General features: G+C 63.9%; 2 protein-coding genes across 2 annotated transcripts; one reads left to right on the top strand and one right to left on the bottom strand.

Moving 5' to 3' along the window:
* Positions 1–169: 169 nt before the first annotated feature.
* XPNPEP2 (X-prolyl aminopeptidase 2) lies at positions 170–6,313 on the bottom strand. The gene is made up of 21 exons (XM_059859331.1): positions 6,132–6,313; positions 5,294–5,367; positions 5,095–5,205; positions 4,952–5,015; positions 4,676–4,780; positions 4,452–4,538; positions 4,205–4,351; positions 4,009–4,110; positions 3,819–3,900; positions 3,232–3,427; positions 3,011–3,100; positions 2,801–2,910; positions 2,638–2,715; positions 2,493–2,564; positions 2,317–2,377; positions 2,113–2,182; positions 1,896–2,000; positions 1,472–1,531; positions 1,219–1,295; positions 1,004–1,102; positions 170–745 (listed from the first exon to the last, which is right to left on the bottom strand). The coding sequence occupies exons 1-21, from the start codon at positions 6,175–6,177 to the stop codon at positions 545–547; spliced, it is 2,037 nt and encodes a 678-aa protein (XP_059715314.1). The 5' UTR covers positions 6,178–6,313; the 3' UTR covers positions 170–544.
* A 4,117-nt stretch (positions 6,314–10,430) lies between these two features.
* On the top strand, positions 10,431–12,263 carry APLN (apelin). The gene is made up of 3 exons (XM_059859342.1): positions 10,431–10,513; positions 11,282–11,453; positions 11,545–12,263. The coding sequence occupies exons 1-2, from the start codon at positions 10,438–10,440 to the stop codon at positions 11,446–11,448; spliced, it is 243 nt and encodes an 80-aa protein (XP_059715325.1). The 5' UTR covers positions 10,431–10,437; the 3' UTR covers positions 11,449–11,453; positions 11,545–12,263.
* The last annotated feature ends 2,355 nt before the right edge of the window (positions 12,264–14,618 follow it).

Below are 14,618 nucleotides of genomic sequence, written 5' to 3'. Positions count from 1 at the left end.
CCCATAGAGAAGGTGACAAACCCCAACCCCTCTGTCATGCCCACCCCGTGCCTGCTCATCCTGCTGGGACACGATAGCCGAGCCCTCTGCGTGACTCTTGGTCTGGGATGTCCCCTGTATCTGCAGGTCCTCCCGGCTCGGCATTACACCCAGGTGGGACGTGCTCATGGTCACCCCGCTGCTAGCACCCGCGGAGACATCCGTGGTTGGCTGCCCCGCATCTTCTCACTCCAAATCCTCCAACTTTTGCCCCAGAATTATAATCTGCCCAAGTCCATCTCTTCACTCGGCGTTGGCTTGGTCGCCTCAGGACTGGACAAGGTGGCACAAGCAGGATCACAGGGGTGGGCTTGGGGGCTGACTCCAGCCCTAACTCGGCTGCGAGGCAGCGCGCAGCACATCGGCCCAGCAGGGCGCAGCAGGGCCCGCCTTGCTCATGTTTAATCACAGACGAGAAAATAGAATACACCAAAAAAAAGGAAGTGAGGGCTGGGGAAGACTCGGCCGTGGTGGGAGGGGTGGGGAGGTGGCCACGGAGGCGGGATCAGGCCCCTAGCTCGCTGAGCAGCACCGAGAGCAGCGAGGCGAAGGCCAGCGTGCTCGCGGCGGCGATGCCGGCGCTGCTCACCGGGAAGGGCTCGGTGCTCTCCTGCAGCCAGGCGTACTCCTCCTCCAGCCGCTGCCGCCGCAGCTCCGGCCCCACGTGTGCCCGGATCCTCTCGTAGTAGGAGTTCAGGTACCGGATCTGCAGCCAGACACCACGGGGAGCTGCCTGGGTGTTGCTCCTGCCTTTGGCCTTCCCCGTCCAGCTGCCCCACACTCCAACCAATGGCCCCACCTGCAAAGCTCATTGTCCCTCTAAATCCATGCACCCATTCTTGCTCTGTCCTCATTTACCCACTCCGGCCTCATGCCACAGTCCTGGTTTTTCCTGCATCCACCCCCAAGCCCCTGTGCTGACCTGCATCCCTGCTCTGCTCCCCACCCTGAGCACACCCTGTACCTGCTCTGGGGACAGGAGGCCGAGGTCGATGAGGTTGCGGTCATAGGGCACCAGGGACACCACCTCGAACGTCAGAAAAGGCTTCTCTCCACTCTGGTGCTGCCACAGAGCCGTGTCATTGCACGTCCCCTACCCCCTTGGAGTTGCCCCCACCCCTGACTCGATGCAGGCCCCCATGGTGTGCCACCCCTGTCACCTCATCCCCATTGCGCTACCTCAGTCTGTGCCTCGACCACGAGGGCGATGTCCTCAATGCGGATCCCGAACTCGCCATCCCGGTAATAGCCAGGCTCTGAGGGCCGGGAACACGCCTGGTGAGCCCCCAGCCCCAGCGGCTCCCCCCGCCCACCCCAGCGGGGCTGGATCTGGCCCTGAGTGGGCTGAGAGCTGACAGCCCGTCCCTGCTTGGGCTCTGTGCCCGGGGCTGTCCTGGAGAGCCGGGCTGCTGCTTGGGGTGCTGGGACATACCGATGGAGGTGAACATGCCAGCCTCCAGTGGCACGTTGTTGGACTGGAAACCCACGGGCCCTGCAGGGACGTGAGATGAGTTAGAGCCCTGTGGATGGCAGGTGCTGCAGGGACACCCCAGCAAGGACCAAGGTGCCACTCTGGAGAGAACCACGGGGCCAGGACAAGGACACCCCAGCAAGGACCACAGAACCACTAAGGCAAGGACTATGGGGCCACCATGGCAAGGACCACTACAAGGACAAGGATTATCCCAGTAAGGACCTTGGGACCACCTCAGCAAGGATCATGGGGCCATCCTGGCAAAGATGTTGCAAGCAGGGATTTCTCTGCCCCTTATAGAGGCTCTACTGAGAAGTTCCCAGTGAGATCCTGTCCCCGTAGCTCAGCCCACATGCCCAGCACCAGTGCTGGTGGCACCTACACTCGTGGACTGAGAGGAAGTTGCCAATGCCATGGCCGGTCCCATGGCCATAGTTAAGTCCAACATCCCAGAGTGCCTGGCGAGCGAAGGACTCCACCGTTCTCCCTGGGGAATGAAGAGGTGAGATGGGGGCCAAGGAGCCTATGGGGCTCCCCTGTGCCCTCCTGCTCCCTGTGCCAGGGGTTTGTGCAGGGCCAATGTTGGCTTTGGCACCCACCAGCTGTGTTGGACGGGAAGACAAGGCGGGCAAGGTCAATGTTGCCCATCAGCACACGGGTGTAGGCTTCCTGTAGGGCATAGCAGGGGGTGAGTGTGGTGGTACCCAGACATCCACCCCTGCTCATCCAGCCCTGGCCTGAGTGCCTAGGGAGTGCTGGGTAGTGCAGGGGGATGTTGGCTGGCATGGGAGAGGGGCTGGTACCTTCTGGAGCGGAGTGGGCTCACCCCAGTGCACTGTGCGAGTGACGTCTGTTGTCCCATCCCTGCAAAGGGGCATCATGAATGGGGCTGATGCAGCCCCAGCACTGGCTTTGGGGGCCCCTGGATGTGGCGCTGTGGGGAGTGGGGGGGAGGGGGTCACTGTTCAAAACTACTCACAGATACTGCCCTCCGGTGTCAAAGAGATACATCTCTCTCGCAGACAGTGTCCGGCTGCTCCCGTTGGAGGGGCTGCGAGGGGAGGGGGGTCAGAGCCCTCTCGCAGCTGCCCATTGCCCACCGCCCACTGCTGCCCCAGCCCTACCTGTAGTGAGCCAGCGCTGCGTTGAGCCCGCTGGCCGAGATGGACTGGAAGCTGGGCCCACGGCTGTGCTCCTGGGCCCTGGAAGGCAGCAGGGAGAAAGGGGGTTGCTGAGGGTCGGTGGCTGCCCTTCCCTGGGCAGGGAAAGCCCGGGGGCAGCACTGACCAGCGAAATGCATCAATGTGCTGAGCCCCCGAAAACTCGTCCACCTGCCCCTGCGGGACTGTCTTCTCCAGCCACAGCAGGTACTGGATGACGGCCACCGCATCCCGGACCTGGGGGTGCGCAGTGACAGCGGGGAGAGGCATCAGCACCCTGCTTCCTCCGGTCTGCTCCCGATTCTGCAGGGGACTGTGGGAGGGGCACAGCCCTTACGTGGGCGGCTCGCAGCATCTCCTGCTCATGGGTGTTTTTCACAGCCTTGGCCATCATCACAGGCGAGTAGCTCTCCTCCAGCATCTTCTCCTGTGAGGGCAGGCAGAAGGTGACGCAGCTACCTGTCCCCTCAGGCACCAGGTGCGGCCACAACGCAGTGACGCGGGACCGTCCCCGAGCCTGCAGGACCCTGGTGCCCCATGGCCAGGTTCGGTGCCCACCTGGGGGATAATGGCGTAGAGGCCGTAGTTGGTGTATTCGGTGCCCAGCCACACGGTGACGTTGCCCTGGGCGTAGTGGCGCAGGTGGGCGCTCACCTGCCCGTACTCCTTCAGCTCTACGCACAGCGGCCCCGGGCAGCCCGAGCGCAGGGACTGCCGCGCCTCCGCCGAGAGCCGGGACTCCTCCACGAACAGGCTGGGGAGGGAGCGGGATGGGGCAGGCACAGACGTGGTGGTCACCTGCTGCCTTTGGTCCCCCAAAGTCCGGCCACGCCAGCAGAGAGGAGGGACTTGAGGGGCTGTGAGGGGTTGCTGGGCTGGGAATGGGAGAAACTCAGACTGTGAGAAAAGGGAGTGTGCCGTGCCCTGGAGTGGGCTGGGAGCCGGGGGGTGGATTGGGAAAGATGTGTGGTTCAGAAAGACAGTCAGTGGGGCTGGGCATGGCAGGATGGAGTGGCTCTGAGGATAAGGGGCAACGGGGCTGAGAGGAGGGTCCCATGGGGGCTGGCTCAGGAAAGGAAGGCTGGAAGGGGGGGTGGGTGGTGAGCCCCCTCCAAGCCCTGTGCCCACAGGGATGTGCTGCCCACCTTATGGTCGTGTTGGTCAGGAGGGTGTAGGAGTAGAAGACAGGGTTGTAGGGGATGTCATCTCCGCGGAGGTTGAAGAGCCCTACCAGGAATGAGACCTCTGCACTTGCGACTGCCACTGCCCTCCCACCCTCAGGCTTCCAGCCCATGGACCCTGCCATGGCCCCACCACGGCACCGTGGCTTCTTACAAGCCGTCTCCTCCAGCCCCGATAGCAGCACGGCCGTGGGGCACTGCACGTGCTGTTCCATCCGCTGCCGGATCCTGGCCACCTTCTCCTGCCAGCTGCTCCCTGCAAGTCGAGCAGGTGGTTGGCTCAGTGCAGGGACCACCGCGGCCCCGGGCTGGGGGTGCTGTGGGTGAGCTGCGGGAGGCTGGGATCTCACCTGTGAACTCTGCTGGGAGGCTGTAGATCTCGCTGGAGGAGGGAGGGGGTCTCTGGTCACCCCATGCCTGATCAACAAGGTTGGTCTCGAGGGAGAGCAGGGTCTGGCTGGAGCCGTGTAGAGCCCGGCTGTAGCTGTTCCAGGTGTCTGGGGGGTGAGCAGCCCGCAGGTTTGGGCTCCTGGTAAATTCACGCCCAGAGGCTGCCCTCCCATGGGCAGGGTGACCCCCAGTGTCAGCCAGCCCTACCGATGGAGAAGAGGAAGGGGTCCAAACTGACGTTCCCTTCCGCAGGAAGCACTTCCCGGATCCATGTCCCGATGGACTCAATCGAGGCTGCAGGAGAGAGCTGGGTGGCACTGAGAATTTGCACTGCCTCCCGGCCCACCCTGAGCCCAGAGGAGGCTGTGGCAGGGTCTGGGGGGTCTCTGAGAGTGGGGAGACTCAGAAGGCCCCATCCTGCCCCTACTGACTTGTCCTCTGCAGCTCCCAGTTGCAGTCCAGCTCCCGCTCTGCCTGGGTCCAGTAGCGGCTGTCAGTCCACAGGGCAGCCTTGTCCCGCGTCACCACAGCGGTGCCTGGGACAGGGGTGGGGGCTCAGGGGTCACCTCTATCTCTCTCCCTGCAGCTGGCAGGGACCCCCGGAGGCTGTCAGGGAGTGGGACCATGCCGTGTGCACGGATCCCCAACAATGAGAACCAGCAGGCAGGTGCCGAGCAGCGACCCGAGGGTTTGGGGGATGCCCTCACCTGCGGAGCCGGTGAAACCGGTGAGCCAGCCCAGCCGGGCGTCCCGCTCGGAGATGTACTCGCTCTGGAGCCGGGATGGAGCCGTGAGAGGTGGCTGTGGGCAGGGAGCGGGTCCCCGGGGGTGCGCCGGACTCCCACCTTACCATGTGGGCATCCGTGGAGGGCACGATGTAGGCGTGGATGCCGTGGGTCCGCAGGATGCCCCGCAGCACGGCCAGACGCGCAGTCGTGTTTGTGGCCGTCGGTGGCAGGTACTGGTGGCACAGGGAGACGTGCTGGGACTGGGGGGGACCCTATGCCGGGGGTGTCAGGAACAGGGAGGGGGAGCGAGGCGGGGCTCACCGGTGGGTCCGCGGAGCAATCCCGGATGTCATTCCTGGTGGAAGGAGCCTGTGGCGCCAGCCCTGCAGCACAGCCTGCGGGCACGGCGACACCCGGGAGCCTCAGGCTGCAGCCTGGGGGCTTGCTTGACCTTTGCCCCCGCCCGGAACTGCACCAGACAGCTGTGACCCCCGTCCCCAGCCCCAAACACCAGCCAGACAAGCTTGGGTTGGGTTTTTGTTTTTTTGCAAAACCTGGTGTTTTTAGCCCCAGCAATAGTGGATGAAAAGAAACGGCACCCCCTGGTTCGAGAGGAGGTAAATCTCCCGGTGCCTGTGGGATCATCACGGGGAGCAGCTGGTGCCCAGCACAGAGCACGGAGGGGCTGGCAGGAGCCTGCCTGGAGCATCCCAGCACTGGGGCTGCAGAAGGAACTGGCAGATGGTAGGGCCATGTCCAGCTGGACCTGACCTCTCGCCAGGGCTGCTTGGCACGGGGTCCCACCACCACTCTCTGGGCTCTCCATCACCAGCTGGAGATCATCACGGGCCTCTCACTTTGGGCCAAGGGCACACAGCTTGGGTCCGTGGGACAATGCATGATGGGGTCATCCTCAGCATGAGAGGTCTTGGGTACCAGGTGTCTGCACCCTGGGGGTCTGCTTCTTACCTGTCACCTGCCCCGGGCCCATCCCTGAGGCAGCCGGGCAGGGTGAGCCCCGTGACACAGTCTGGCTCCTACCCCGGGGTGGACCCACCTCTGCTTCGCCCAGAGCTGAGCTGGGGTGTTCCCACATCTGGCTCCCGGGGTCCCCAGCTGTGCCGTCCCACCCCAGCGCCCCGCCCACCGTCTGCCGTACCGTGGAGCAGGAGAGCCCAGGCTGCGATCCAGAGCGGGGGGGACATGGCTGCCCTGGCCAGGCGCGACAGGGCACCGAGGGGACACTGTGCCTGACAGGTCCCTCCTCCTGTGCCTTTGCCCCGGGGGCAGAGGGATGCGGGATGGGAGGGACGAGGCCTCGGCAGATACAGGGCGTGGGGAGCAGGGTTTGTTGTCCCTTTGAAAAGTGAATTCCGCTGCTAAATAAAAGCAAACAGCAAAATCAGCAGAGTCCAAAGATCCTGCAGGAGCAGAAGTGGGAGAGTGCCAACTAAGCCTGGCACCACCTGATGGGCAGAGAGAGGTCAGGGAAAGGCTTTGCTTCCTGAGGATCCCCTGTGTTTTGGATCTATGGAGAGCTGACAGGGGATCTCTGGGGTGAAGGCCAGATGCCCCCCAAGCCAATCAGCCCCCAAAGCCATCCCTTCTCCTCCACAGGACATGGAGCCATGCAGGGGCACCAGCCCCTGTTCAGTGCCTGGGACCAGCAGCCTCTGCCGAGGCTGCCCAGGGACCTGTGTCCCTCCTGTGTTCCAAGGGAGGATCTCGCTGGGATGTGCCCTTTGTCCCTCCAGGCCCATCAGCTCCGCACCTCCGTGCATCTGCCTTGCTAAAACCTCATTATCCTTATCATAAGGAGCCTTGACCCCGAGGCTGTCACTTTGATTGCACAAGTACTTCCTCCAGCAGCTTTAATGGCTCTGGTTGTGGAGAGAAGGGCTGGGAGAGGGGCAGACCTGCTGCCACGGGCATTGGAGGTGTCCATCCCTGGCATGGACACAGATCTCCAGGGATGAATGCACATCCCCACCCAGGACAGGCCGTGGAGTCACAGATTGGTTGGGTCTGGAAAGGACATCAGAGATCCTCTCGTTTTGACCCCCTGCCACGGGCAGGGACAGTTTCCACTATTCCAGGTGGCTCCAAGCCCCTTCCAGCCTGGCCTTGGACACTTCCAGGGATGGGGTAGCCACAGTTGCTCTGGGCAACCTCTGCCAGACCCTCTCCACCCTCACAGGGAAGATTTTCCTCCCTCTGTCTAATCCACACCAGCCCTCTAATTTAAAGCCACCCTGCCTTGATCTGTTGTAATGGGCCCTGCCAAAAGATTTGTCCCCACAGATTCATATCCCCACCCTCCCAGAGCACTTCCTACAGGATCATTGCTCATCACAGCCCATGAAAGTCTTTCGGATGTGACCCCCTCTTCCTGGGCCTGGGGTCCCTGAACCCCAGCTGTCACAGGCTCAGCTCAAGGCTGGACAAAGCTGGATCTGTAAGGGGACCATGAACCCTCCGAGCTGCTGCCTCTTCCCAGTGGCACTTCATGACCTGTTGGGCACACAGGTGTTTAGCCTACCCTTGCAGTGACTGGCTGTGTCACACACTGACTGTCCAGCTGTGTCACTGAACTGTCTGGCTGTGTCACTGTTCCAACTATGCAGCTGTGTCCCCACAGGGACTGTCTGGCTGTGTCCCCACAGGGACTGTCCAGCGTGTCCATGCCTGCCTGTCCAGCAGTGTCACCATTCCCCCCGCCATGACGCCGCTCCGACTGTCCAGCTGTGGCACTGGGACCCTGCTCACCACGAGGTGGCACCAGGACTGCGCCGTGGAGCCGCAGACCCCTGTCCCGTGTCCCACTGTCCTGTCCCGCGTCCCACTGTCCCGTGTCCTGTTCCTAGCCAACCTGCAGCTCCAGCAGCAGCAGAGCCGGGGGGACCCCTCCAGCTGAGCCCTGAACGCTCACTCGGGCCGCCTGCGTCTGGCACCACCCGCTGGGCCCTGCTCTGTGAGAGGAGCCCAGGAAGGGGCAGGGCGGGGTCCCCATCAGGGGCAAGACAGGGACAGGTGGCAGAGGGACACCAGAGCTGCTGTGATTGTTACGCATTTTCCCAAGGATGTGATGCGGTGCCGCGGGGACAGTCAGACAGCACTTTGCTGCCATCCTGTTCATTAGTGAGACGCGTTAATGGGGCTTCGTCCTCTCTGCCTGGTTCCTGCCGGGGCCGGGGGTGGGGGCTGCACCCCTCACCCCACAGCTGCATCCCAAGAGAACCCCACGGCGAGAGGGGTCCCCACCCCTTTATTCCTTTGAGCTTCAGCCTGCAGCGCCCTGACGCCCAGGGCCATCCGCGGTGCCATCACCCGCAATGGCAGCCTCCTCCTCGCCCAGCCCGGGGGTGGCGCGGGCCGTCCCTGGGGACTCCCAGGGCCGCGTGTCGCTCCTAGCCAGCGTCAACAGGACGAAGCTCTTTGGCCGCCGTGCCTCCGGTGGGGCCCGTCCCTCCCGCGGGAGGTTTCCTCGAAGACGAGCCGGAGGAAGGCTTTGGGGGGACATCCTCCCTTTGTGGGCTATTGTTGGCCTTCCGTCACCTGCAGCGGCCGCGGGGTGACTCAGGCCGGGGAGACGCGCCCGGCAAACAGGACGCGGGGAGGGCGTGCGGCCGCAGGAATGCGGAAGCCGGTGGTGGCACCGGCATGCTGCCAGGATCCCTGAGGGTGCCCTGGCAGGCAGGGCGCGCCCAGGGACGCCTGCCCAGGGATGGGCTGGGGCGTCCTCCCTGCACCACAGAGCTCGGCAGCCGGGCTGCGGGGATGAGGCTGCAGCTCCTGCTCCCCCTGAAAAAGCACCCCCACTTTGGGGGTGCACAGCACTGGCGGGGAGTGCTGGCCCCAGAAGTGGGGGCTGCAGGAGAACGTGGCTGGGGTGAGAGGCTGCAGCCAAGAGGGCTGGAACAGGTTCAGGGGATGTGCCCCTCCCGTGGTACCACAGACAAATGTGGGGCTGTGACATGGTATTCACATACCAGGTACAGCCCCTCCTCACATCCCCCCACTCCTCCTGTAGCCCCTCCCAGAGCGCCCCCTCATAGCCCAGTGCAGTCACCAGCCCCTCCCAGAGCCGCCCCACACACTCACACCCCCATACAATCCTCCTGCAGTCCCCCCACATGCCCCTTTTTGCCCCCAAACCCTGTCTGGGCCACCCCCCGCCCTCGCTGGCAGGGGCTCTCTCAGGGTGTAGTTGTAGTTGTGACCCCCCTTTTTGAGGGTTGATGACACCCACCTTTGTGGAGGCTCACCTTGGCCTGGTGCCCCCAAAAGCTCCCTCTTCAACTGAGCAGGGAGGGAAAATACAAGGAAAAGATCGAGGTAATGACCAGTACATCACCAGATGCAGGCATGGGTAAAACAGACTCAATTTGGGGAAATTAATGGAATTTCATAAAATCATGGAATAATGGAATGGTTTGGGTTGGAAGGGACCTTAAAGCCCATTTTGTTCCAAGCTCCTGCCATGGACAGGGATACCTTCCATTATCCCAGGTTGCTCCAAGCCCCACCCAACCTGGCCTTGGACACTTCCAGGGATCTAGGGGCAGCCACAGCTGCTCTGGGCACCCTGTGCTAGGGCCTCACCCCCTCAAAGCCAAGAATTTCTTCCTAATATCTGATCTAAATCTCCCCTTTTATATATTTATCACAAATCAAATCAGAGCAGGGTAATGAGAAAAATACCCAAACCTTAACCCCTTTTCCCACCTGTCCCTTCCTCCTGGGCTCAAAGTCATCCCCCATTTCTCTCCCTTCTCCCCTCTGCAATGGGGGCTCTGGGCAGTTCACCATACACCAACCCCTCTGCAGATACTGCCTGCCTGGGGGGGCTGCAGGGGACAGTGGGCAGGCAGGACAGGCCCCAGCCTCCTTGGGTGCCGGGGGAAGGTTGGGAGGGGAGGGGTTGCATGAGCCAGGTGAAGTGGAGGGTCCCAGAATCTGAGGATTATGCTGGAAGAGGGGTCCCAAAACTAGGGTGGAAGGGGACATGCTGGATCCAGGCTGTGCAGGGGTCCCAAGCCAAGCTGGACACAGTGTTAGGTTCTGGAGGCCATTCTGGATGTGGGGGTCCCAGCACCATCGGGGGTAGGGAGTCCTGGACCAGGCTGGGCACAGAGGCCGGGCTAGGCTGGGAGTAGATCCCAGGTTCGGGCTGGATGGAGATCCCCGGACTGGGGATCAGCTGGGATGGTTTCAGAGCACTGGGGACGCCGTGAGGGGACTGCGGGAAGGGAATCCCCCAGAGGATGCGCCGGGAGGAGATCAGGCAGCAAACCGGGATCGGGGGAAACCCGCGGAGGTGTCCCGGTGGCGGGGCGGGGCAGGGCGGGGGGCGGACACCTCCTCCCCATCCCGGGGGCCAGATGACGGGAGGCGGCGGGGCCGGGCCGGGCTCTCACCGCCTACAAATACGGTTCCCCCGGCGGCCGCCCCCGCCGCCCCCCGCCATGGCCGCGCCGCGCCGGCTCCTGGCCCCGCTGCTGCTGCTGCTGCTGCTGCTTGGGCTCGTCCTGGCCGCTCCCGGTGAGAGCGGAACACCCGCAGGGACCCCACGCCGGCAGCGGGGGATGAAGGGAGGGAGTGAGGAAAGAGAGGACCTAGGGGACCGCGCCGGGGTGGCCGCGGGTTGGGGGGCTCGGGGGGACCGGCATCCCGCCCGCACCGCCGGGATCCGCTGCCGCTGGGCTGGGGAAAGACAAAGCGCTTTCTTTGGAGCCAAAAATTCTCCGGTCCCTTGCGGAGCGGGAGCGTCCGGAGCCGCCGTGACAGCCCCGGGCATCGCCGGGTCCCGCAACCGGACCCACGCGGGGCGCAGCCACGGCCCCGCCTGCCAACCGACCCCGCGGGCCTGCCGGGACAGGAGCTGGGACCAAAGCATCCCCGCCAGACACCCAGGGGAGCAGGACCAGTGCTCAGGGAGCAAAGCACCCCGGCCAGAGGCTCCAGGGCCCCGAGGGAACGGAACCACTGGAGCACCAGCGCCGGGCACGTCGGGGATGCTGGAACCGGCTCAGGGTGAAGGGCTGAATGTCTCGGTGGCATAGAGAAGGGGGTGACTGTGGGGAGGGCTGGGGCCCAAAGCAGAGGCTGAGCAGCCCCATGCCCCGCGGTGCGGCTGCTGGCCATGTTTGGCACAGGTGGCCGGGCCGTGCCAGCACAGCAAGTGCTTGGCACGGATGGCTCTCGTTGGGGACAATCCAGGAAAGCGGCCGACCCAGGCAGCCCCACGGTACTGCTGTCCCTGTCCTGCGTGGGGGGACACGTGGCTAACGCTGTTCCTGATCTCCTCAGGGCCGCTGGGGAAGGCGCCGGACGGGAAGGATGCCCAGGACGGTCTCACCCGGAGGCTGGTGCGGCCGCGGGGTGCACGGCGTGGGACCAGCCAGCGACCGGGGGGCTGGCGGAGGTACCGGCGGCCCCGGCCCCGACTCTCCCACAAGGGCCCCATGCCATTCTGAGCCAGGTGAGATGCAGAGGGGCACGGGGGATGCACGGAACGTGTGAAGGTGCCATGAGGGAACTCATATGTATTTGGGCTTACTCTCTCGTTGCAGGGCTGCCACCAGTCTTCCACGGACACGGCTTCCATTGCTTGCGCCGCGTTCTCGCCCGATCTGCTCGTCCTCTGGCCCTGAGCCTGGCGTTCCCCCTGTAAGCCCTCTGCCGGCCCCACCTTCTCCCGGCGGTTGGCCCTGGTGGTCCCGGTGCCATGTCTGGCACTGTGGGTGCATTCTGCCCCTCCTCACTGCCTCGCAGGGCCGGCTGGATGGGGGTTGCCTGCAGAGGGGCCAGGGTTGCCACCATGACCTGTCCCGGTGGGCAAAGGATTGGCTCGGGCATCGGCCCGCTGGGACCACAGGCTTTGTGGAAAGCACTTTGTCAGGCAGAGCAGCTTCTTCTCGGGGGTGTGCGATCTCCCTTGGGGTCCTGCCCCAGCCCTGTCTGTCACCCCCATGCCAGGGGGAGCACACAGCTCGTCCTGGGTCTATTCCTTACCATGGTGCTCATCCCACACCCTGGGTGAGTTGCGCTCCCTTTCCCACTGGCAGACTCATCTCGTGGTGGAGTGGGGTGCCCATCCAGGACACACTGTGGGGCCCTGGGCTCCCTGCTTCATGCCATGGGACAGTAGGAATAGGGGGGCACTGGGATCTCTGCCATACACCAAAGGAGGAGCCCTGGCTCTGACCTGGTCCCTGCTGATTGTCTCCTGTGTCTGTAAAGATTTATTTCATGTAAATACATCTTTATAATAAAGAGTTATGATTATTAACTCTGTAAATTCTGATTTCTGGAAGGGCAGGTAGGGGTTGCTCTCCTGCTGGTGGGGAGGGATCTCAGGTCCCTCTGCTGCTTCCTGGGGCTGTCTATAGGCACTGGGGGTCATGGCTGGGGCCATGGCAGCCTCTTTCCCAGCTCAATGCTGGCAGAGAAGGTGCTCAGCAAGGAGTGAAGCCATGTGCTGAGCCTGTGGAATTGGCAAGGAGGGTGGGAAAACACAGGTCAGAGGAGCTGGGAGATGGAGGAGGAGATGCTGGAAGGGCACAGGGATGCTGGTCTTCCTGGGCATCCCTGTCCCTTGTGTTCAGTCACTGCTATCCCTGGTATATCCCTGTCCCTGTCCCTGGTATCCCTGGCATTCCCCCCCTACATGTCCCCACCCCATGGGGCTGGGTGTGAGCAGGACCCATATGGGGGGCAGCGGGGTCACAGCTCAGGGAACTGAGGGTCCCAGTAAGACCCTGCAGATGGGAAGGAGGAGCTGAGCCCTGCAAAGGGATCGGACCCCACGGGACAGGACACCCCCAGCTGTGGCTGGGACGCTGGGAGAGGGGGTACCCATGCGGGGCCTCCAAACCCCTCACTATTTGCAGGGGCTGCCCACGTCCCGGGCACGGGGCTGCAGGCAGAGGTCGGCAGTGTCGGCGGGGAGGGGGTTAAGGGGCTGTGGAGGAGCGGAAGGGCTGCAGCTGCGGGCTGGGGAAGCGCCGGGACCCAGCTGGCCTCCATTAGCTCATCCGCCGGGACCGGGAGGGATGCGCTGCCCGGCCCCGCGCCAGCGCTCCGGCCGCACCGCCACCGCGCCCGCCGCACGGTCCGTGAACCCTGCCAGCCGCGGGGCCCTGCGAGCCACCGCTGCCCCACGTCCCCACTACCAGCAGCCCCGAGAGACCCTGCCACCCCCACCCGGCTTCACGGCCACCTCAGGAGTTACTGCCAGTGCCCCCAGGGTGGGTGGGCAAGGGTTGCCCGACCACTGCCCAGTCCTGTCCTAGCCCCCATGCCCGGTTTTCCAGACCCCAGAGCTGCAGTGGTGCAGGACATGGTGCCCCAGCCACAGCCCCCTCCAGCTGCCCCCAGGCCCAGCTCTGGGATGCTGGGGGGGCTATTGTTCCTCCACTGCCAGCCTACAGTGTTGCTGCTGCTGGTTTGAACAGGCTCCCCCTGCGCACTTCAAACTGCCCCTCAATGCCCGTGGCTGCCTCCCCAGCTGCAGCAGCAGGTACCTTGCCCAAGAGATGTGGTGAGGTCCCTGCCTGGGCACGGGCAGGACTAGCAGTGGGGGGCCGAGTAGACCCTTGGTGGAATTGCTGTGGCTGTGGCAGCAAGGCAGCAATGCCCCTCATCCCCCAGCCATCACCCAGCCCCAAGTGCTTGGGCTGCAGCCAGGGGCTGCACAGCTGAGCCCTGACCCCAGCCCTCCTGCACCAGCCTGAAAGGAGGAGGCCAGGGAGGACCTCCTAGCTGGGCTGTGGCCAGCCTGGAAGGAGGAAAAGGCTTCTGGGCCGGGAGACCTAAGGAATCTCTGGCTCTTCCTGGCCTGGCTGGCTGCCCACAGGCAGGTGGGAGCTGCTGAGCTCGGCCGTGCTGCCTGTGCCATGACAGTGTCAGAGCTCCTGTACTGCAACAGGAGGTGGGGCAGAGTGGGCAGTGGGCACAGGGGCAGTGCTGGGCACATGGGCAGAGAGGCACAGGGCAGTCCTGTCCCACTTGATGTGCAAGCAAGGTCTGTCCTGGCAGGGCAAAGATGGGGTCTGCCAGGTCCCAGCTCACTGAGCAAGGAAAAAGGGATGCCAGGGGCATAGGGAGAGTGCTGAGTAGCCGTAGGATCACAGGGAGGTCAGGGAGAGCTCACTGCCCACCTAGGGCTGGCAAGGGATGTTCAGTGTGGCTGTGGGACACCACGAGCTGGGTACCACCAGCATCCCTCAGTGCCCACGTTCATGGTGGCTGATGCATGAGACCCCCGGAGCAGCATCCCAACAGCCTCCGGGATCCCCCACAAGGATCCCTGCACCCTCCCGAGGAGGAGGATGGGCAGGCCCAGGCTCTGTCCCATCCCCAGGGAGCATCACAGCTTCCCTCTTGCTCTGGCATTTCCGCCGGCAGTGGCAGGAATATGGTGGCCGCGGGAACAATGCCGGCACCTTGCGCTGGTCACCTCGGTGACAGCACGGGAGCAGCTGCCAGGCACAGCCCTGCTCCCAAGGAGCTGGCAGGAAGCAGATGGAGATGACACTGGCCGCCATTTCCTGTGGCAGGACGTGCAGGCTTTCTCCACTACGCTTCCCTTGCTGGCCCAGCAGGGCCTCGGGCACACAGGGCATCACTGCTCCAGGCTGCCAAA

The sequence above is a fragment of the Haemorhous mexicanus genome, chromosome 14, assembly GCF_027477595.1.
Source record: "Haemorhous mexicanus isolate bHaeMex1 chromosome 14, bHaeMex1.pri, whole genome shotgun sequence".
NCBI lineage: Eukaryota > Metazoa > Chordata > Aves > Passeriformes > Fringillidae > Haemorhous > Haemorhous mexicanus.
Note: the sequence above shows the minus strand (reverse complement) of the source record. Positions and strands in the feature narration are given on the sequence as shown.

Bases quoted from the DNA above. Each gene is read 5' to 3' on its own strand.
- XPNPEP2 (XM_059859331.1), bottom strand. From the start codon at position 6,177: ATGTCCCCCCCGCTCTGGATCGCAGCCTGGGCTCTCCTGCTCCACG. The intron at 3,428-3,818 runs GTGGGCAGCACA...CTCCCTCCCCAG, and splicing joins CTGACCAACACGACCATAAG to CCTGTTCGTGGAGGAGTCCC. The intron at 2,183-2,316 runs GTACCAGCCCCT...TATGCCCTACAG, and splicing joins AGCCCACTCCGCTCCAGAAG to GAAGCCTACACCCGTGTGCT.
- APLN (XM_059859342.1), top strand. From the start codon at position 10,438: ATGGCCGCGCCGCGCCGGCTCCTGGCCCCGCTGCTGCTGCTGCTGCTG. The intron at 10,514-11,281 runs GTGAGAGCGGAA...TGATCTCCTCAG, and splicing joins GCTCGTCCTGGCCGCTCCCG to GGCCGCTGGGGAAGGCGCCG.